Here is a 22,384-nt window from a genome sequence, read left to right as displayed (position 1 = left end):
ATGCAGTACTGCAGCAAAACTGGTAGAAATATCAAGAGTACAAGAATCTTCTGTAGTGGCACCTCAGCCTCAGGGGATCTAGCAGAGAGCTTTTGGTGCTAGTGGAATATGGCATCCTCTGGGAATCAGTTTACTGCAGGCTTGATGCCCAAATAGCCCTCAGAAACTCATAGTTATTGGGGACTTTGGGGTTATTTAAGTCCAAATGGTAATAAACAGATATTGAAAAATTCATGTTGTAGGGTAAAATGTGGCGCAAATAGTTGGCTGTTGGGCTTATAGCACCCTGTTTGATTGTGTTCCACAGAACCATCTTATTCCATGGAGATCCAGAATGAGGTTATAATGATAACTTTTAAGTAAGCTGATGATTTTCCTCCTCAAAAACACATGGTGGTTGTAAAACTGCCTATCAGATATTTTCAGAGTACTATCCTTCACAAGCCCTTATTTAATGCAGTTGCATTTACATGCGCACCCGCTCTTCACATTTGCCATTTGTCACTGAGATAGCAAATTACATTCATCAGAATCCATTCATTCCCCCGGTTTCGCTGAATACAGGATTATCTTGGCTGTGTCAGCTGCCCTATGACTGGTAACTGTGAAAAATGGAGGTCGCCTTCAGATATTCCAAACATGTATCTTCAAAGGACAGTAGGTATTAAGCTGGAAAAGATTAATGAGCTTTATGTCATTGTGTTTGTGTGGCATAAAAGTGAATTGTGCGGGTTGATGGATATCTTGGTCAAAACAAATGCATTTTTAAACTACTCTCTTGCCCCTCTCTTGACAAGTTTTAGTGACCATCAGAAGAAATATACTGAGACATTACCTTAAATCCTAGGCTGATTTTACAGTTTCTTTCACCTTTAGGAAACAAAAAACTTTTAGTTGTTGAGCAAAAAACTACATGTGGACTTGTAGCTACTGATTATTTTATGGTTTGTGTTTATATTATCACTACAGGACTATCATGTCTTACCTGTCATACAATCATGCAATATAAAAGTAACTGGGGCGCATACATTTTTTTGGTTGACCATTTGTGAATTCCTGATAAAACGTTGTCATAATTTTCTATTTTGGATACAGATTACTTTGTTAGGACAGACACTCTTTGCTTTGTTCATACAAAAAAGTAACAGTTCAGCACAAGCGTCACCAAGTCCCAAAGGGAAAGCTCTCCCTGTCCTTGAATAGTACATTGTATTAGAGAGCTATTGAAGTCACCAAGTGGATTCTCTCAAGGAGAATAATTAACCTTTGAAAAACAACCAATGTTTTAGGGAAAAAGTTATCGTTATTGATTCTCCCAATACATGGGTACACTGGAAGGATATGCCAGAGGAAAACTGGTGATGTGCAGTGAGGCTTGTGAGCTTTGCTTATGACATTGAGAGGATTATTTTTTTCTTTAGCATCTTTATTTGAGAGAGAAGAGGAGAACAAATCCCAGGGTCCTGTTCTGGCTTTGCTGCTCTTGTTCTCTGTGACCTTGGGCACATTGAATTGCCACCTATAGATATATCAGATCTAAAGATCTATTAGAAGTATCACAAGACTGTAATGCTTACCTGTGTGACATCTGCAGGTAAAAATTAATCTCCATCTGAAAATATTATAGGTTTTAATGCATTTCAGTACTACTGAGTGATATGCTATAGTGGTACCTGCAGTGGTGTGTCTGGCACCCATGTGATACAGGGAGTAATTTGCCCTCATCAGTTGAATACAAGCAGAGCTGCAGACATGATAGACAGGGGACAGGGAGAGACATTCTGAACAAGTTTTAAATTTATGTTGAGTTTCATTGCTAAATGTGTGCTACAGTGAGTCCAGCATTTTGTTTTAGAGGCAGGGATTGCTGCAAAGCCTTATGTAATGTTCCTTTGGGAGGCTGTTTGTGTTAATATTTTAAACTTGTAATAAATTTCTGGTGGTTCTTTTTTTTTTTTTTTTTTTTTTTTTTTTTTTTTTTTTTTTTTCCCCTTTGTTTTTAAATTGCCTTTGGACTTTTAATTATTTTTTACTTCGAGTGAAGTATTATTTCCCTCGTGGAGTAGGATATTAAAGCACTAATGCTAATAATAACTTTCTGTTTGTTTTTTTTTAAAACTTCAGTATGACCAACACAGAAAACATTCCACTCTGTTTGTGATAAGCATAAACATTTCGTAATTCATGATTTTTGCATTTCTTTCTTTCAATGACTGCCTAAGTAATATGACGTTTATGTCAGAGTTGCTTCCTCACAGCTTGTCCTCAACAGGCATTTGCTTTTCATATGGTATCATAATGTTCCATTAATACCATGGAGGTTTTTGACTAATGTGGGGGTTTATTTAGATTATTGTCAAAGAATTTTAGAGTCAAAAAAGAATTTTAGAGTCAAAAGAATCTCAAAACTCAAAACCATGAAAATAGAAGAGCTCTGTCCTGAGAGAGTAGGTATCTCTCCTTCCACCAGCAGGACCAAAGGATGATCTAGATGTGGCCCATTTGCCTGAACCTGGGCTCACTGGCTTGTCTTCAAGCTGAAGTAAATGTGGGAGGTGTTTTGGCTCAGGCCTGCAGTGTATTTGAAGTGGTGTCAGGTGTAAAGATCTAAGGCTAGGTGAATTGGTTTGTGAACATCATCACAGTTCACTGGTTGTCAAATTCACCATATCACCAGTCTGACACCTCTGCCCCATTTAAATCATATTAAGAGTATAGAAGCGGTGCCTGGGGTTTGTATTTGCCATAAATACTTGACTGAAGTTCTTTTTGAGAGTAATTCTGCAATTGTAGACCATGATGTCATGCAGAAAGGAGCAGACAGTCAGCTGGGCTCTATACTTTAATGGTTTCTATGAAATTAGTAATAACACCAAGAGACTGAATTTTAATTTACAGTTCTGTGAATTGAGTAGCTTTTATAGGACCTGAAGCATTCAGCTTTGGGAGGAGTGTGTGAATGGTTCTGGAATTGTCCACAGTTTATTTCAAAGTGTGGTGCAGTCCTCTCTGCTCTTTCTTTTCCAAGAGCTGGCCAGATGTGCACGGTGCTCAGGGAAGGCAGCACCCCTGGCAAAGGGGATCACAGCTTCTGCGAGGAATATGCAGATGCCTGTGTTATTTTAAAAAAGCTGGTATTCCCATCTGTTAGCTGGTTGCAGTAGCATTACCAGAGGATCAGGTCAGGCAGAGGGTAGGCTGGAGGGTGGACTATTGCTATTGAGAGCATCATTTAGTGGTACTTTGAGGGGGCAGAAACAAATCTCATTCTCTTTGAAGTGTACCTCTGCATGCAGTCAGTTCATCGTGTCAGCTTGGTGCCTGGTAGGGAGGAACTCTGTCAGAAAACCAGAGAAAAGAGAAACGGAAAATGAGGTCCCTGAAGATGAGTGAGAGAGATGTGGACTTCAGAACAGCAAACTGAGCCCCTGTCATGGAAATAGAAGTAATTATACACAGTGTGCTGGGATCAGCTGGGACACTTGTAGCCTGATCCTGCAGTGTATTAAAAAATATCTTCCTCCTTATTAGTTACTTCCAACACTTGAGATTTTGGTTGCATGAGAGTATGCTTTGAAAACCTAACCCAGGTGGGGGTTGTTTCCACTGGTCTCTATAAGGGAGGTCTGGTCAGGTGATGAAAGCCAACAGGGCTGCCACAGGATGCATGGTTCAAACAAAGGGAAAAGGTGGGATTGTGGCACAGCTGAATGTTCAGGACTTATTCCTTAAAGGCACTGTAGTCAAGGGGACTTAATGGGTACATGCAGCTCTGAATTGTGACTATTAAGGATATGTTTGAGAAAGAATCTGAAGATTTAGGGTAATGAAATTTGAATGTCAAAAGAACTTGAATTCTTAAGGAGGCAAATTTTTGGTGTTACGGAGTATAGGTACTGATCCTAACATGCTGAAGACAATAAAAAGCCCCTGTTCAGCTTCACCGAGTTTTGAATTAAGTCCACAGAATGCTTGATAACCTAAAAATGATACAGCAGGCTCCTGGTGTTCACCATTACCTTACAACAATAGGTCCTGCTGGAGTCAGACAAGAGCGTTTCATAAAAAGGATTTTCTACACATAGAAAGAGCAGAAAGCTTCTTCTTTTTGGGTTTCGCTACCATTAATTTTATTTGGTATTGGGAAACATTTTTTACAAGTTAGCATTGTTTTTCTATTGTGCATTTTCTGGTGAGATTTAAAATATGATGAAACTTGTAGCATATAATAAAAAGCAGCCACTGCCTGCTGGGTGAATGCCTTGGTACTGGGGATACGCACGGGGATACTTGGGACTGCTGAAATACAGTTGGGTTTATTTTCATTGTGAGTTGTTACTTTGTTAGGACACAAGGTGAAATGGAAACTCTCCTTAGATAAAACAGTCTAGAATGGCTTTTGATCAGTTTCCTGCTTCAAGTCTTTGCTTGATATATACAGCTTGGCACCTGGGTATACATACAGCTCTATGTATAACAACATTTGGCATTTCCTGTGGATTGTGCTTGGCAATGCCTCTTTGTAGTGATGCATAAGTGCTTGACTAGGTATTACTGTCCTCTAAACAGAATAGGAAATTAAGTCAGAGGAATCAGACAGCCTGCCAGAGGCCACAGCAAAAGAGCTGGGATAAAAACAGAGGTGGTTTTGGTTCTAAAATACATATAGGTACAGCTGTAGCATATAAATCCCTCCTATGTCAGTGGCTGTGCATTCAGATGTGCACATAGACGTTCATCCTCCTCCTCCTTGGTGCAGCAGAGGACAGGGTCCTTTAGGGGACTTGATGTGCACTTTATTTTGCTGGGAAAGTGGGTCTTTTTTCCTACCAAAAGGATCCCTAAAAAAAGGTTGTAAAGTTGCCAGAAAGCATCATCAGACTTTTGATTTATTGTGGCCTTGGACGTGGTGAGGTGTGTGATCATTTCTTCATCTTGCTCCCCATGTCTTCTGTGGGCAGAGCTGTGGTCTGACCAGCAGTGGCTGTGTGTAACTGGAGCTGAGCTGCTGGGGAGAGCTGCAGCTCCCACCTCTGTTCTAGGTTTGTGGAACCCTTGACAACTTTTCATCATTCCTGGGCTGCCATGGTGGTGCAGTCCCTGAGCACCCATCTGCCCCAGCCTCCCTGAGAGCTCTTCTAAACCATTAGTGGTATGTGAATTAACCCCATGGTGCATTAACCCACCAACAAACTTAAAACTCAGTAGATTCAAAGCACTCTCAAATTCACTGGGGAAAACAAGAAAACAAAAACAAAGGCCCACCCCCACCAAACAAAAACAAACCACAACCCAAAAAACCAAGACAACAGGATAAAATAGTTTTGCCATCTTTTTGTATTAGGATCAATGCTGCTGCTTTTATACCCAGTGGAGGGGTTTTCAGTTTGTGAGATTTGGCTGCATCCCTGTGAAATCCTGGCATTAATGACTGACTCTGGGTCCATTCCACTGCGAAACAGCCTGAACCCTGTGAACCATGCAGAGCCCCAGAAGCTTACTGATCCTTATCAGGTGCAGCTCAGATAACCAATAGAAAGGTATCCCCCTTTAATATTAAATGGAGCCAGGCAAGGGAAGCAGGGCCCAGGAAGACAAAAAAAATAAAAATCAATGTACACTCAGCCTTGAGCTGTGAAGCTGACTTGCAAGTGAACAGCTCATGCAATTTAACTCCCTTCTTCCTGTGTTGCAGGGCTCTTAATTTTGGGGTTCTTTGATCCACCTATTCATAGCTGTGAAGCGAACAGAATTTAATCAGGCTCTGACAGGGGTTGGCTGATTTTAATACAAGCCTCCAAAAAAAAAGAGCTGTCAATCAAGGATGAGCTTTAATACCTTCAACTTGCAGGTCCTTTAAACTTCTGTTGCAGTTGAGTGGTGCTTGCTCAGCTGTGGAGGAGTTGGGCACCTACAAAAGGTGCTGGGGGCTCTTTGGGCATGCCTGGGGGAGTCCCTGGGGGCTGCTCACTCCCCTCTGTAAAGGGGAGGCATGAAACATAAGCAAGTTGGCATTTTATAGCCAAACAAGAGGAGAGATTTCCTCTTTAAATAAGGAGCAGCTTTCATAAGTGCGCATCCCAAAAAGGCCTGCTGAGCTTTTGTGAGCCTGCAGGCGAGGCAGGTTTGGAGTCACTTGGATTAAACCTTTCCTTGTGGGAGCTGGAATGGAAAGAGTGAGGACAAAGGTTACTTTCCATTCCTAGTTTTGAGTTATTTTAGCTGGGGATGTTAGATAAAATAGTCAATGACTGGCGGGATGATAGAATATGGTTTAATTTCAGATTTACTATCTGCCAACACATGCCATTCAATCAGATAAACATGGGATTTCAGCTGTCATCACAATATCCTATGCATACTTAAAAATAAAGCACTTTTTCTCACACCAAGAAGAAATTGAACATGTTTATATATATAGGATGTATGCGGTCAGGAGGGTAGAAATTTTGAAATAGTCTGCTGTTTCTAGAGAGATTCCCTATCTTTAAATTAAGGAATTATATTAGTAAGTTGTAGAAATTTTCAGGATTGCAGAAGTTTTATCATTGTCAACTGCACAGAATAAATAAAAGTAAATGGAAAACCTTGAGAAGTTTAACTATATAAAATGAGGGAAATGTTTGCAGTATTTACAGCAGAGAATATGAGACTATAGAGGGAACAAGACAACTCAGATCCACTCTGTGTGGGAGTATCATTCCTCTGGTTTGTATGTTTCTATCTGTCCTTGCTCTTTTGTCTGCCCTGGTTCACATGTTGGGCCTATCACTGTAATGGCTGAGTATCTGCTTTGCTCAAGAGGTGGAGAGAAGGTGACAATCTAGCATCACCCCATCACTATCCCAAACCAATTTTCTCAATAAAAGAAATTTAAGTGTTTACTGTCTAAAGCTTCCCTCCTGAAAACATACACCTTTACTCAGGTGGAATCTCTCATGCAGGTAAAACATAGCACATCTTTCTGGTCCTTTACATTATAAATTTGTATGGCTTTTTAGCTTGAGCCAGAATTTGGGGTTTATAGTCTATCCCTTGTGAAGAGCAGCTGATGGCACAGCCCAGCATATTTTTGAGGTCTAGCCTGGTTTGTTTACGAGGGATGCACAGAACAGCTTGTTTCTGTGAACATCATAGGAGCAGACAGCAACAGGCAGTTTTCTTGCTTAGAAATCTTCTGATAAGCTTCCCTGGAAAGCAGTGACCACCCAAGCTCTGCCCTTTGGCTTTCTCTCCTGTTCACAAGCCTCTTTCTTCCTTAATGCGCACAGAACCTGTATCTTTGGTCCCTTATTACTTACCCAGCTCTTTAAGGCTTTGTAGTCAGCTTTATACAGAGATGTCCTTGTTAGCAACTACTAGCATTTTCCAGCACAACTGTTTCTTGCCTGCTGTCATTCCTTTCTGGGTTCTACCACACTGCTCTAAAAGAGCTCTGAAACGACATCCTGAGCTGCTCAGCATAATTGTATTTTTGAAGCCAAGACTTGTACTTTGCTTCGAAGAGCAGCTCTAGGAAAAGGGAAGCATTTTCTACTGAAGATAAGGAATGAGAGCATTTTTTTGAGAGCATTCCTCCACTGGTTTCCCTGCAGGGGAGTGGATGGTGCTTTTTCTAACATGTGCAAAGGCTCTCTTGAGGAGCTCAGATCGGCTTATTGCCCACGGAGACACGGCGACAGCATAACGCCAGCCAAGATGCTGAATTTCATATTGCTTAGGCTTCATCCCTTTCTGGTTAAGCTTTCATGCACTTCAGAGAAAAAAACTGGTTATTGGGTTGCGGGTCCCTTAGCTCAGCCGTGGGAGGGTCTTTTTGACATCCACAGCTCTCTCCTGGAGATGGGTTTTGGCTGCAGAGGCAATTTGTGCTGGGCTACGGAAATTAATAAAACAAAGAAATATCAAGGCTAGAGTGAAGTTCAGAGTGGGTGTTTTTCAGTCTTAAAGGCCTTGAAATTCTGTTTGGGTTTTATTTTGTTTGTCTTTTTTTTTTTTTTTTTTTTGGTCCCTTTTAGAAAAACCTTTCACATACCACGATCAGCCAAACTATTTCTTTGAAAGCATTGGTGGGTGGCGCATATATTATGGACTGTGGTTTCATTGATATGCTCAGCCTCTCTAAGTAGACAGCATATTAAATGTTTTATTTACCCTGTGTGCTACCTGTCATCTAATCAGCTTTTGTTTTTGATGCATTCTGCTTGTATTACAGCAAGAGTAAGTGGTTTCATGTAAATTAAAACCACATGAAACCTTTTAAAGCCATTTTAAAATACTGCATGGTTTTGCAAATAGGTTTATCGGACAAGAATTGGAAAAAGAGGTCTTTGTTTACCCATTTACTCGTTTATATGCTTATTAGAAGCCCCCCATGTGACACTTTCATCAGACATTTCATTTCAGTACTCATCTAGAATGCCAAAAGTAGTTTACACTCTGCACAAGAGTTTGCATAAGCAGGTGGCAGTTAACAAAGGATACAATGGTGAGCTGTGGTTGCAAATGTTATTTTGTAAATTACAAAATAGATGCACAGTAGTCAAAACATGCATCCCAGTGATGTTTATTTGGTTGCCTGGAGTATATAAGCATCTTGGTTTAAAAGTTTCTTTGCTTTTATATATTATTATTGCCAATGTATATGGTTGCGATCATTTCACTGTTTTTGTTTCTTCCAGGTGGATCGTATCATCTTCTGTGTCTTTTTGGAGGTTGACTACAAAATTTTCAAGAAGAAAATGGGCGAGTTTTTCCCTCTAGGTAGGTATAATAAGCAAGTCCCACCTGACTTTAAAAAATAATGCCGCAAAAAGCCAACAGTTGGCGTCTTTTCTTCTTTCCCTGCTGAAGCCAAATATTAAAATGTGAACTTTCTTCAAAGATCAGCTGCACATAGAGGCTCTGATCCTGGACAAATGCAGACATTTAAAATTTGCGAAACTGATGAAACTACTTGTGATACTGCCTTTGTAGAATCAAGGTCTGCCTTTGTATACTCAGTACAGCTGTTTTCTCCATTCTCTGCTGTATCTGTATCTCTTCCCAAAACCTGGTACATGGCACTGGATGAAGTCTTGACTGAGAAGAAAACGATTTGCACTAATGTATATAGCTCCTAGTGTATATTGCTTTTCCATGCACTTTGTAGATGCTTTGCTCTTTCATTAACAATGCTGGTAGGGTTTCTCTGGGTCTGAAAAGATACTGCAGGGGTTAGAGCCCAACTGTGTCTGAATGAGAACTTTAAACTTGAGCTGTCCCAGTGAAAGAATGAATGGGAGAAAAATGGCTCTCACTGGAGCACTTGGGAAATGTTAGCCATTCATCTTACGTTTCACACAGGAGGTTACTTTCTAGAATTTAAGAAAACCTGGTGGGTAGTAAATTTTTTAATCCCCCTCCTCCCCGTATATCAGTGATTTTTTTTTTTATCGTATATCATTAGAAATCTGTGTTCAAGTTTTTTTTATCAACCTACTCCCATTTAATTTTTTTACCCATGTCATCAGTCCTAGTGTATGTGACAAGATTTAGAGTTTAGTATTTTGATTTTTCACCTACTTCATAAGTGGTGGTCACTTAAATATTCCCCATGCTTGCTTGTCTGGTGGAAAGGTCCCTTGAGTTGTAAGAAGCAGAACTTTGGTGTGTTATGAATCTCTATTAATTTTACAGGTCTTCGTAGTCGCTGAAGCCACGATGGTTTTATCCTTTTGCTTTGGATAGTAGTGTGGAAATGGTGATGTTTCTGTCTCATCTCATTAGAACAAAGCTTTTTGTAGACGATTTCGTAATCTCTAGTTCACTATGATTGGCAGCTGAAATGTAAAGACCTATTGAATTACTCAGGTAACACAGAATGGTGTGTAACCACTCAATAATAGATTTTTGTCTGGAGCACACTGAACGTGCATTTGAAAGACTGCATTCACGTCTAATCCATTCAAGTGTGTGATTTTAATTTTGTTGCAAGTGTACCCCAACACATAGGATAAAGTGGCAGTATGCTGCCTTCTGTCACTGGCTCTGTCTCTGCCCTTCAGATTAAGCAAGAGTAGACTACAGTGTCAATTTGCCAAGAAGTTAGAGTATTACTACTCACCTTCATGAGTAGGGTATTTGAAATCATGGGTTAAAGCCTGGTATTGTTATTACAAATATAAAAGCCAGTTGGGTTGGAAAGCCTGAGACAGAAGAAGATGCTTCAGAGCTGAAGCATGGCAAGCCCAAAGGTGAAAAGAGAGGAAGGTGGTAGTTTTTTTGATCTCTGGGGGTTTTCAAAACTTGACATTGTTGAGAACCTCTGTGGTTGGGTGTCATGTTATATAAAGACTTACAGTTCCATCATACGACATTATATAGGTGATCAGTTGTACATGGTTGTAATAGTATGTTGATTCTCATGCATGGAATGTTTTACTTTTTTTTTTTTCTTGAACTAAAACTGAGAGTTCGATTTGTGACCATAGAGAGGTGGTCATGGTGGGGGCTCTCTAATGTGCAGCAGCCCCAGTGGTTTACAGGTATGCCAATATGCAAAAGGTTGATCCAGTGCTTATGCAGACAGATGTCCAGAGAAGAATGTTTTAGTTCTCAGAAGCCACGCTTTGGTATAGGTTGTTAAAAGATCTTAGGAGCCATTTTCATAGGCTTCCTGCTGTAATTTTCTCATAATTAAATAATTCTGAATACTACTTTTGATATGCCTTAATGATGCTGATTTCCAGAAGGACTTGAGCACCTACTCGCTAGTGAGCTGGATCTTTAAAAGGAACCAGTTTACCATGTAAAACTTTATCACTGACTCAGCGAAGGATTTCTTGTAGTTAGGTGAGTAGTCAGTGACTTGGGAGATCTGATTTTAATGTCTTTTATCACCGTAGACATTTGGTATGCCCTTATGGGAGTCAAGGTCACAAGATCCTAGGTCTTGTGAAGATATGGGGAGAGGCAGGAGAGATACATGCTACCCAAATGACTCTCCATTACTGTCCCTGGAGAAATGATCAGCATTTGGGTCTCACTCTTGGAGTAGTGCCCTAATGATTAATGTGCAGTCTCAGGCTTTCTTTTCCACTTTGAGCTGACAGTTTTCTGCAGGGTACCACCACTTCAACAGATGTCATCTGAAGTCAGACCCTTCCTAAATTGTTGAGAGCCAACTGATGAGAACATGAGCTGAAGGTCTCGATGGTTATCACCAGATGTCTACTGCTTGTTCCTTTTTCCTGGTCTGCAGTAAATTGCAATCTGAATTTAATGTAATAGACTGTGCTGAGTTATCAGCAGACTCTCCAACTGCAGGGATATTCCATCTCTTGTCAGGACCTGTTCCTTGCACAGAGCACTTTGTCAGCAAGGCGCTGTGTCAAGGAATGCCCCTGCACTGGCACTGGTGAGGCTGCATCTCAAGTACTGTGTTCAGTTCTGGCCCCCTCAGTGCAAGGATATTGAGTTGCTGGAGCATGTTCAGAGAAGAGCAACCAAGCTGGTGAAGGATCGAGACAACAAGTCCAATAAGGAGAAACCGATGAAATTTGGGATTGTTTAGTTTGGAGGAGATGAGGGGAGACCTTATCACTCTCTACATCTACCTGAAAGGAGGTTGTGGTGAGGTGGGAGTTGGCCTCTTCTCCCAAGAAAATAACAATAGGACTATAGGAAATGGCCTAAAGTTGCACCAGGGAAGGTTTAGACCTTTAGGAGGTATTTCTTTATTGAAAGAGTATTCAGGGACTGAAATGGGCAGCCCAGGGAAGTGGTGGAGTCATCATCTCTGGAGGTACTAAGAAATGATGCAGATGGGGCACTTCAGGACAAGCTCTAGGGGGCATGCTGGTTTTTCTGGGCTGATGGTTGTAGTTGGTGACCTTAGAGGTCTTTTCCAACCACGACAATTCTGTGATTCAGTGAATTGTCAACTGTCTTTATCTTTGGCAACAAATTACTGATATTTAGACTGTAGAAGGAATTTCCAAAACTCTGGTGGTTTTGTTTTGCTTTTAAGTAAAACTATTAATACAGTGAAAGAAAAGTCTTTAAGGATGGACTTGCCCTGCATTTGATTTGATAGGACAGTACCTGAACATTCACAGGAGAGAATAATACTGAGATATTTGTTTAAGCTTAGAGAAAAAAACGCTGAGATGTTTTTAAAATGTGTCTCGCATTGAGAAACATTATGAAATATATCTACTGTAATAGCTGTGGACAAAAATGCTTAGAAAGAAGTATATATTCATGGAGTTATATACATAAATAGTTATTACTTTAAACCTGGTGCATTAATAAATCCAAAAAGACATCCAAGTGCTTGAGCTAGTCAAGTGATAATGAAATGACGCTAGAGTTACACCTCAGTGCATTAGAGTAAGTGGAATATAGATATAGGGAAATTGTTCCATTAGTTGAACATATCATTAGTCCTTTTTTGCAAGTGGAATGCCAAAGAAATTAGTTGAGTAATAGTACTGATATTAAGACAGCTGCCAAGAGCCTTGTCATTTGCAAACTTTAAATATATAGGGAGGAGACTTCTAAGTAATTTACTGTCTTTGGAGTGTAGCAAAGCTATTCAGCAACAGAGCAGTTGTCACAGTCTCAGCATTTCTAGTTTGATCTCATTGACCAGTATGCTCCAAGAAGTAGTGCCACTTAATCTTTAACTAAGATTTAGGATCTCATCATAGTGGTTGTCCGGAAAAGTGCTGGTTTAGAAAGTAAAGGGTCTTAGTCCACAAAGAAATTTTATTAAAACTTACAGGGTTTTGCTAGGAAATACTTGGATGTCCTGGTAGAAAAAGAGTATTGTGAAAGACTGTTTTGGTAAAACACCCAATCTGTGCTTAAGATGTGCCACTGTTTTAACAAGTTATGTGCCACAAACAGTGACTTTTAAATTTTTTTTTTTTTTTCTTTTTACCAAGTGAGTCCTGTCTCCAGTAAAATGAGGTAGCACAGCCTTTCTGCCTTCAGCTGTGTTGGGAAATTCTCTCTACATAACCCAAGAGAACTCCTTGTTACTTATCTTTCAGTCAAATAAAATATGCAGTTCTGGCTGAGATGTGTAGCTCTCGCATCACTGGATTAATTCCTACTAGTATTATGAGTGAGCTTTCCAGGAAAGGAGATGATATACCATTTTTTCTTCAGGAATTCTTTGTTTCTTCTAATGGAATTCTACCTGGAGCCTAGGCACTAGGCATTGGTTTTGCTGCTAAATATATGTGAGAATGACCAGGAAACGGTATAAAAAGAGACCCCTTTGAAAAGCTAGATCTACCTACATTTACCTTACGTACTTCTCAGATGCTGTTTATAGGAGTAAAATTAAGAGTGTAAACAGGTACTAGCTGGAGGCAACCTTTTCTTTTTCCTCCTGTATACTGCATATACATAGCTACTTATTATGTCAGATAGATATTCTTGTAAGAACCTTTGGCAAATGCTTATTTTTCACGGTGTCTGTTGTATATTATGGAAGGCTTATCTTAAATTGTAATGCTTGAAGTATTTCTAAATCTACCACCTGTTATCAGTGGATTGGAGAGGGGAATATTTTTTTCTGAAAATGTTCTTTAGACAAAAATAATGTTATAAAGGGTACATACTGTGAAGTTGCATCATTAAAGGTTGTATTATAATGTTACTACTTTAAACAGAAGAACAGAATTACTTCACTAAAGCATCACTAGAATTGTTAGGGAGAGGACATGTTTGCACTTTTATTAGACCAATTGATAGATGGACAATGCAAGTTTTTAGACTCCATGCTCTTTCAGAGATAATGAAAGGATGCTGAGATGCTGAGTCCAAGACTTTTTTTTTTTTTTTTTTAGCCATATCAGTTGGTGTTAGGAAACAGAGAGGAATTGCTTCATCTTGCAAAAACTTCCTCTCACCTCTATTCCAGGTTATGACTGTTAATGCATTTTCTGCTTTTATCCTGGTTGACAAAAACATCATCCCTTGCCCAAAGCACATGGGTAAGAGCTACTCTCTAACATTAATTTTTCTTTTACTTCAGGAGGATGCACAGCATCTTCATTGTGCATAAATGTGCAAATGTATTACAATTGCAGAGGAAATTCATTGTTAGAGATCTACCAGGCTTGGAATCAAATTGGAAACTGTCTAAATGGCTGAATGAAGGGCTTTGTATTAAAAAGGCAGATCCCTGCACTAATACGTGAGTGAACTCTTAAGCAGAGATTGTAATATCTGTACTGGTACTGAGAAGCATCTCCCTCTCCACTTAACATGGCAGACTTCACTGGGGCTGAAGCAGTCCTCAATGTGAGCAAAGGAATCATAAGTTAGCTTTTAGTAAGTAATCCTGTATCAAATGGGTAATTCAGTTGATAAATTTAGCCTCTCTATTTGCATTTGCAGTGTTCATGAGCCGATTCGTTTCCCTAATTCATCATCTGAATGTATTCCACAAAATATTTTTCATGGACTTTATTTTACTAAGTGGATAGGTGCCAAGCAGTTTATGGGAAGTGCCCAGTATCCTTCATCTTGAGATTTCACCTGGGTGGTGATTTGCCTCGTAAGTCACAAGGTTCTGGTTTTCCTGTCTGGTTCAGGCAGGCGTGCAAAGGCCACTGGAGTTTGGAGCACCCCTCCAGAAATGGATGTTAAGAAGTAAGATTTGGGGGAGCTGGAAATCCCTTTGGCCTTCTCCTGATCAATGAGGATCATCCTGAAAGTTTGGATTGCAGCTACTCTTCCTGTCTCCATGCAGAGTTTTCAGGTTGTTGTGTTCACAGATGATAACTGCCTGTGTTTTCCAGGCTGAAACTAGAGGCAGTCAGACTGTCCTCTCCTTTTCTTCACTGCTTTCCTTCACGAAACTTTCAAGGCACTGTGGATGGTGACATGGAGCTTAAATTTGTGTACAGACACCTGTGTGGGTGTCTGTAACAAACACATCTGGGGATGAGCAGAAGCTGGGACAGAGCCAAAGTGGCCAGCCACAGCAGCCACGGACTGGGATGTGGTTTCACAGTCTTGCCTGTTTCCTTGTTGTAGGCAGGATCACCTGCAACCCAGCAGCATTTGCTGGAAGGAGTGAAGAGAGTCTTGCTTCCCTGACCCCCCAGCCCTGATAGAGCTGCAATCCCTCCTGTTTTATTAGGATACCTAGAGGGACTCTTAGAGATCCCGCTTGGCTTTTCAAAAGGTGAATGTGCAATGAAATGGTGCATGTCCATACACCCCTTCCCTTTTCAGGGCTATGTATCAAGCCATTGAGGGTGCACCAGGGTACTACTCATTATTTATGCATTCACAGCCATCTGGCCTGCTCTGGCCTCTGTGCCAGCATTTAATGTTCCCCCCAGATTGGAATTCTGAGGGGGCATTGATGTGTTCAGGCAGGAACAAGTGAGGGTTTTTTGGTGGGTGGAAGGCGGCAGTGGTTATGAGGAAGCTGTGACACAATGACAGTTTCACATGGGTGCAAAATGCTCTGTGCACTCCTTTTAGCTGTCTTTATATTGAAGGATGTCATCCTCAGATGGCTTCTGCACGAGCTCTCACTGGAAGACTTCATTCAAAACAGAAGCTCAGCTCTGTGGTTTACCATGGTGGTTTCTGGTCCCTCAGTAGTGCAGGGTTTGAAGGAAGCTCTGTCCATGTGGGGGAGCTGAAGGAGCCTGTGCACCAGAATAGGATGCTGGCTTTGCTCAGGTTCTCTCTCACAACACCTACACATCCTTATAAAGTACACTCCATCATAAAACTGATGCTGTAAATATTGTACACAATCCTGAAGTTTCATATGACTATAATACTTTAAATATCTCTCCATTTCAAAGTATGTCTTAACTTACTTTGTAAAATCTTAAGCTAACTAAAAGCTAAAGGTCTTCATAAAAGTGTAAGATGAGGGGTGTATATGGCTTTTTGTCTTCATTTGCCATGGGGATGACTGTGCCAGTGCTACTACTCTTTGGGATTGTCCATCTTGTATCCTTTCACTGGTGACTCAACCCTCAGGATGGTCTGTGGTGCAGGAGGACGAACAAGGGGCAGCTCAGGAACAGTGCTTGGAAGGCAGAGTGTGCAGCTCAGAGATTATTTACAGCATCTTAAGAGATTGCAGACCAAGAGAGGTTCCCAGTAACTTCTAACATGGCAGTAGGTTTCCAGTACCTAATAAAATGTCAGTGTACAGTTTCCTGCTTCACTTTGTCAGAGGCTTGGGATACTGTCTGCTGGATACTATACAGCAGACTCTTTTGTCTCCTCTTTCCTGATTGCAGCAATGGCACTGTTTGGAGCAGAGTATGGACAGGGGGTGGGACTGTAATCTGTTTCAGCACTGTTATCAACTTTTGCTTCGTCAAGTGGAGCCTCCTCTTCTTTACTCTGATAGCATCTTGTAAACATTTTCCTTTCATCCTTTTGTGAGACTGAAGATGGAGCCTGCAGTCAATCCAGAAGCCAGGGGAAATGGCTGTTTCTATGTATTTGCCCATTCCACTCACTCCAAATCCCTGAGCTATCCAGCTTCTGGGAGACACCTGGGTAAGAGCTGTGTTGAAATAGTGAAGTGGCAGGCAATGAGGATGCCCTTGAAGGGACAGGGGTCATGCAGCTGCAAGGAGCAGTCTGCTGCTTGTGTAATCAGAGTGGGAGAGCACAGTGAAGATGATGAGTGCAGTTATTAGAAGGGTGAATGTGTATCTATTATTTACCATCGTAATGCCAGAAGTGCAGGGTGTCCCAAGAAATGATGAATCAGGGCTAAAACAAGCAAAAGGGAAAAATTTTTCATCTAGCGTGTAGTTAGGGTATAGAATACTTGCTATGAGGTGACACAGAGCCTGTAGGTGTTAAATATAGTTAAAAAGAGGATTAGCTCAACCAACAGAGAACTAGTCCAGCTGTGGCTATTAATCACCATGGTCTATATGTAACCTTAGGCTCAGAGAGAGGCTGCTAGGGGGAGGGAAATGTATTGCTGCTCTGTTCTGCACTCAGTCTTTCACACATAGATGCCTGACACCAGGAGGTGAAAAAACAGAAGCTTTTCCTGTATAATACCCTATGTGAATACATCTTTGATAGGGATATTTTCTTCCTGCTGTGGTGCATATTGTGACACCCCATGTAAAGCATTCCAAATGCATTTTATGTCATGCTCAGAAATAACCTGCCCTTTCTGATCACTGACACTGAGTCACTTCACGTGCTGGAGTGCTTCTAATTGTAAAGGATGCAGTTAAACTGGTTTGTCTTATTTGATTGCCTCTGCCTCAGCTTACTGATGAGATTTTGTTAAAAGCTTGTACTTAGGAATGTTTTGCTGCATGCAGAATGTACCGTTTTATGTGTGAGCACTATATCAGCATACCTGTGGGTGAAAAATCCACTTTAGCATTTGTGAAAACAAAACTCAGGTTTTTTCAGTCTTCTAGGGCAGGGAAGAAAGTTTTGCAATAGGTTCTTTTTTAAAAGCTGATGTATATTTTCCCGAGGACTGCCTCTTTCCTTTTGTGTAGGAGCATCTGGGAAATAGAAATCCCAATCTGATCCTGGCTGTGAGCACCATTTCCTGCACTAGAACAATGTTGTCCAGTTCACTCACAGTGGGAGCAGCAGCTACCCTGTGGCCTTTATGTGCAGCTAAGGCTCACATGGGTATATGTATTTTACAGCAGATCAAGTGATATGGTACATAAAAGGAGCTGTCTATGTGGTGACAAAAAACCCAAACAAACAACAAACAAGCAACAACCCAAAACCCAGTGCCTAACTTCTTAGGAGTTTGGTACTAAGGATTTCTATTTGATATGGCTTCAAAAGCAACAAACACATTTTATATTCGGTGAGGCTCCGGTGTTATGGGACCGGTGTAACTAAGCAACACAGGAAGAAAAACTGCACCAGTGCTGCAGTAAGACAAGGATGTACAGAGTGTATCAGTGGAAGTTTCTTTATAATCTGACTAAAAAAATTGATTAAACTTCCTTAGTGTCAGGAGAAGGTTTATATAGTGCCTATTGCTCTGTATGCAAGATTGCATGATTAAAAGATACAAAGGTTCCAAACCAAAATAAGTCCTATTTCTTCTTCCAAAGCAGAATATAATTTTTTTTTTAATTTTTATTTTTCTTCTTTTTCTTTTTTTTATTTGTCATCCTCTTGTGAGCACTGAGGATGAGGGAAAACTTTATGGAAAATACTGTTTTCACAAGTAAATGAGAAAAGAGTCAGGCCTCGGTATAGTTGATCTCATCTGGCAGAGATTTCCAAATCTACTTTTCCTCAAAGAAAATGTTCCTTTTTTTTCTGTGCTATTGGTCAGTCTATTGTATTCTCCAGCTGGAGAAATGAGTTGAAGGGATCAGAACAACCCAAAATGCTCATGAACTCCTTGATTATTGTGAGCCTCATGTATGTTTGGGCTTCATCAAAACCTAGGGTGTTCTCATATGGTTTAATATACCACACAAAATGTTACATCTTTTAGGCTGTACACTGTTGTGACATAGAGCCTGTACACTGTTGTGAATCTCCTGTTGAGTAGCAGCAGGTTTCATAAGAAATCAAAAAGGTCTTTTTAAATTACTGAGGATTGAAGATAGACATAAGACACATAATTATAAAAGTCCCTAAGGATGCTAAGATAATCCATAGGTAGATGGGTGAAGCTTTGGAACAATGTTTTGGAAAGACAAATGTAGTGGGGAGAAATATGGAGAATGAGAACCCACTTGGTCTTTTCAGCTGCTGAAAACCTGGTATTATTGTGGCTTAGACAGTTTGCCCTGGCCCACACTGCTGCCCACTCTGAAATGGAACACAAACAGCTTTTCATTTGAGCAGGCAAAGACTGCCCCAAAATGGGATCCATTTTCCTCAGTGTTATGAGGTTGTTGTGGTGCGCATCCTCTGTTACTGTAGTGGGAAACCGTAGAGGCAAATCATGAAGTACCTATCAGGCAAATTCTTGAGGGCAAGAACTTTTTCAGCTGGACCTCTGTGTTTCTGTAGCAAATAAGCTCAGTGGAACGGTTGCAGCTGTCAGTGCTGAAAGGTTTTATGGCTTTGTTTTGGTTTTCTGTTTTTTTTTTTTAATCATAATTCTGATGCAGTCTCTTGTGAAGCTCTGCCCACCTCATTGCTCTGTTTGCCAGGGTGTATATACCGGCTGCAGGGGGGAGTTTGGTCTGGTCCCAGTGCCCTCCCAGCCTCTCCCATGGTTTTGTGCAGTACATGGAGCTGCACTTGCAAGGAGGAGTGGGCTGAGACGTGAAAGTTGGCTGGAAATCAAGAAAAGTCTGAAAATCAGGAAACAGCGGCAAATGCTGAGAAAAGCACCAAATCCTGAAGTATGGGCAGGGCAGCTGAGAAAAGGTATGGGGAAGGCCGGGAGAAGCTAGCAGGATGCAGTGCCATTAGGGACCAGCCCAGAACTCAGGCCCTGAATGCAGATGAAACAGCAGCCTCCTGCAGCGAGGAGTTGGCTCTTGTGTAAGAGCTCTTGAATGCTTGCACAGTTAAAAATAAAAGTTGTTTGTGTAGCGTTGAGTCTCCACGTGCTAACACGAAGAAGAATGCAAATAGAAGTGTGAGCAACAAGGAGGAGGCGGTTTAATGGCTTTAGGGATTAGCAGTGGTATTTAGAGCCTTTCACCTCTCTGTTCCTAACATAAATCTTAACACAGATTGATGGTTTTAGCCATCTGGCTTATGTTTGCTTGTATGCAATGACTAGTGAGACAGAAAAATAACCTGACCAGCAAGTCAAAATTTAAAAAGAAGTTTACAACAGATGAAGGCATCTTCTTTCCCAGTGTCAGTAAGAGCAGGTAGGGTGCAATTATTCTGTTTCACAGAGCTTGGCAGGTAACAAGGGAAAGGGGAATGAAATAGTGAAAGATATCACTTGGTACATGACCACCAGGGAGCCTGTGACATACAAATGTGTACACTCTGAGCACCTTGCTCCCAAATGCAAAGCTCTGTGATCTTTAGAGATATAGCTACCCCAAATAACATGAGAGTTAAAGGATAAGTTTCAATCATAGGTTGACTCTCAACTGTAAATTATTTTACACTTGACTGGAAAGTGTTCTCCTATACATCACCCATCTAATACCTTAATTTTATATACTTCAGCGTAATTTATAAGCTGGAATATCTTGCTGTCTCAACCATATGACAAATTCTGGATTAGATGGCTTACTTGTATCCTGAGCCTTCTAAACACTGATGCAAGTTTTCTTGGGAATGGGCTGGCCCTTGCAGGGAGTTAGTGTCAATTTTTCTCTCACTCCTGACTGCAAGGTCTGAAATTCCTTTTCCAGCAAGATCATCTTTGTGTAGCTTCTCAAAGGGCCTTAATGGAGAAACCATTTGAAAAGTTGCTCTTCTGCTTCTGCAGAAAAGAGTAACCAAGAGTGAACTCATACACGCACATACTGTAACACCTTTTCCTTGTCAGTTATTTTTCAACAGCTCTTGAATAAGCAGGGAAATTACAGAGGCACTTACTTCTGGTCTTTCCAATAAATGAGTTTATGCAAGAAATGTTGATTATATATCTTCAAGGTAATGTTTGCTGGGGTCAGAGATTCACTCTGTGGCTTTACTCAATTTTGCTTTGGGGTTGACTGTGGTGCATATTTCAAACCAAAGCAAACCTTTAGAAGACTTCCTCTAGATGTGGTTAAAAAAATGGATAGCAAATATTAAAAAGACCCAAACAAAACACGTGAGTATTATAAAACTAATTTATAGCAATCTTGACACTGATTTGGCTTTATACTAGAATCATAGAATGGTTTCAGTTGGAAGGGACCTTAGAGATCATCTGGTTCAAAAGCCTCATCCAACCTGGCCTTGAACACTTCCAGGGATGAGACATCCACAACCTCCCTGGGCTACCTGTCTCACCACCTTCTCAATGAAGAATTTCTTCCTAAAGTCTAGCCTAATTCTACCCTCTTTAAGTTTAAAACCATTATCCTTTGTCCTAACATTACATGCCCTAGTAAAAAGTCCCTCCTCATCTCTCCTGTAGCTCCCTTCAGGTACTAGAAGGCATTTAGAGCTTCTGTTAAAAGTATTTTTTCTTTCTTGTACTTTTTCAGGACCAGTAACCAAGAAACCACCTTTAATATCTTTTTTTTTTCTCTTTTCTTTTTTTTTTTGGGGGGGGGGTAAGTAAATGGATTTTGTGTATATATTTCTAAACACTGTTTTTTATTGCACATAACTGGTTTTGGCATTGAATTCTAACATCTAAACATGGTTTTTATTGCTTCAGTCAGCCACAGCAAGATCAGGGAAAGAGAGGCCACTTTATATTTGACAGGGAAGCACTTCCACCAGATGCATTAATAGTGTGAGAGTAAGACTATAGACACACAAAGTGAGTTGGGAGTGCTCTGTGCCAAAGTAAGACTCAGACTCATCTAGATCGAGGTAGAATTTTCAAAGGCACCACAATGACCTAGAGATCATATCACCAAGAGGTTGGGAGCCAACTCCCATTTCCAAAAATAATGTAAGGACATCACTGCCTTTCAGTGAGATTTAGATTCGTTTTCCCAGAAAAAAAACAAGCCTTTAATTCACAATTAGTTCACAAAAGCATTTTTGTGTCTTCATAATTACAGTGCATAATGACTTCACTACTTTTTAATAACATCAGATTTCTTGTCTGTGTCCATTATCACCAGCTTAGAAGCTATTCTGTTGCTTTGGGATTTTCATTTTCCAAGTCACTTACAGAACCATAATTAAGAACTTCCATGGAAGACCAGGTGATATATGTATGTTAAGATAATATATTCTGCTGATTTAGTGTCAAGTCTTAGACTAATTTGCAATTTTATCATGCTGGTTTCAGTATAAACACTTCCGTGGAAAGAACATGTTATTGGAAACTGAATAATTAATAATCTGTGTTAACCAAATATTTTCTGAGTGTTTTTTTGGAAAATGTTAGGACCTCAGTTGAAAATCCTGGCTCTGTTGAAGTCAGTGGCAGAATTCCCATTGTCTTTAACAGGATTTTTCATTTTCTCAAAAATTAGTTGTTAAGCCTCCTTAAAGTTCCTGTGTATGAATTTATATTTGTACATTAGGGACCCACGTGCCTTTCTGATATCTGAAACAATTATTTGAAGAATAAAAGGAAAGGAATTAAAATGTGCAGGAACTTTTTTCAGTCCTGATCTTTCAGGATGGGCTAAAGCATACTTAAGAGTAACATAACCTGTTTTCATTTAGTGGCTTCTGAGCATCCTGCCCCTTGGATCACGTATGAACGAGCTGGAAGGGGGGAGAAGGATGGATACAGATCCATCTAACATAGATACACAGTCATCCATGAAGATTCTCATGCTCCTGATTTGAATGC

General features: G+C 40.4%; 1 protein-coding gene across 10 annotated transcripts in view; it reads left to right on the top strand.

Annotated features, from left to right (window-relative positions):
* The window catches only part of MACROD2 (mono-ADP ribosylhydrolase 2), an 870,286-nt gene that overhangs the window by 777,508 nt on the left and 70,394 nt on the right, over nt 1–22,384 (top strand). For all 10 annotated transcript variants that reach the window (XM_071740242.1, XM_071740249.1, XM_071740246.1 and 7 more), the window contains one exon: nt 8,682–8,763. In XM_071740242.1, coding sequence (XP_071596343.1) covers nt 8,682–8,763 — 82 coding nt within the window. The remainder of the gene's footprint in view (nt 1–8,681; nt 8,764–22,384) is intronic.

The sequence above is a fragment of the Heliangelus exortis genome, chromosome 3 (assembly GCF_036169615.1).
Source record: "Heliangelus exortis chromosome 3, bHelExo1.hap1, whole genome shotgun sequence".
Lineage (NCBI taxonomy): Eukaryota > Metazoa > Chordata > Aves > Apodiformes > Trochilidae > Heliangelus > Heliangelus exortis.
The sequence above is the reverse complement of the archived record's forward strand: the minus strand, read 5'-3'. Positions and strand labels throughout refer to the sequence as shown.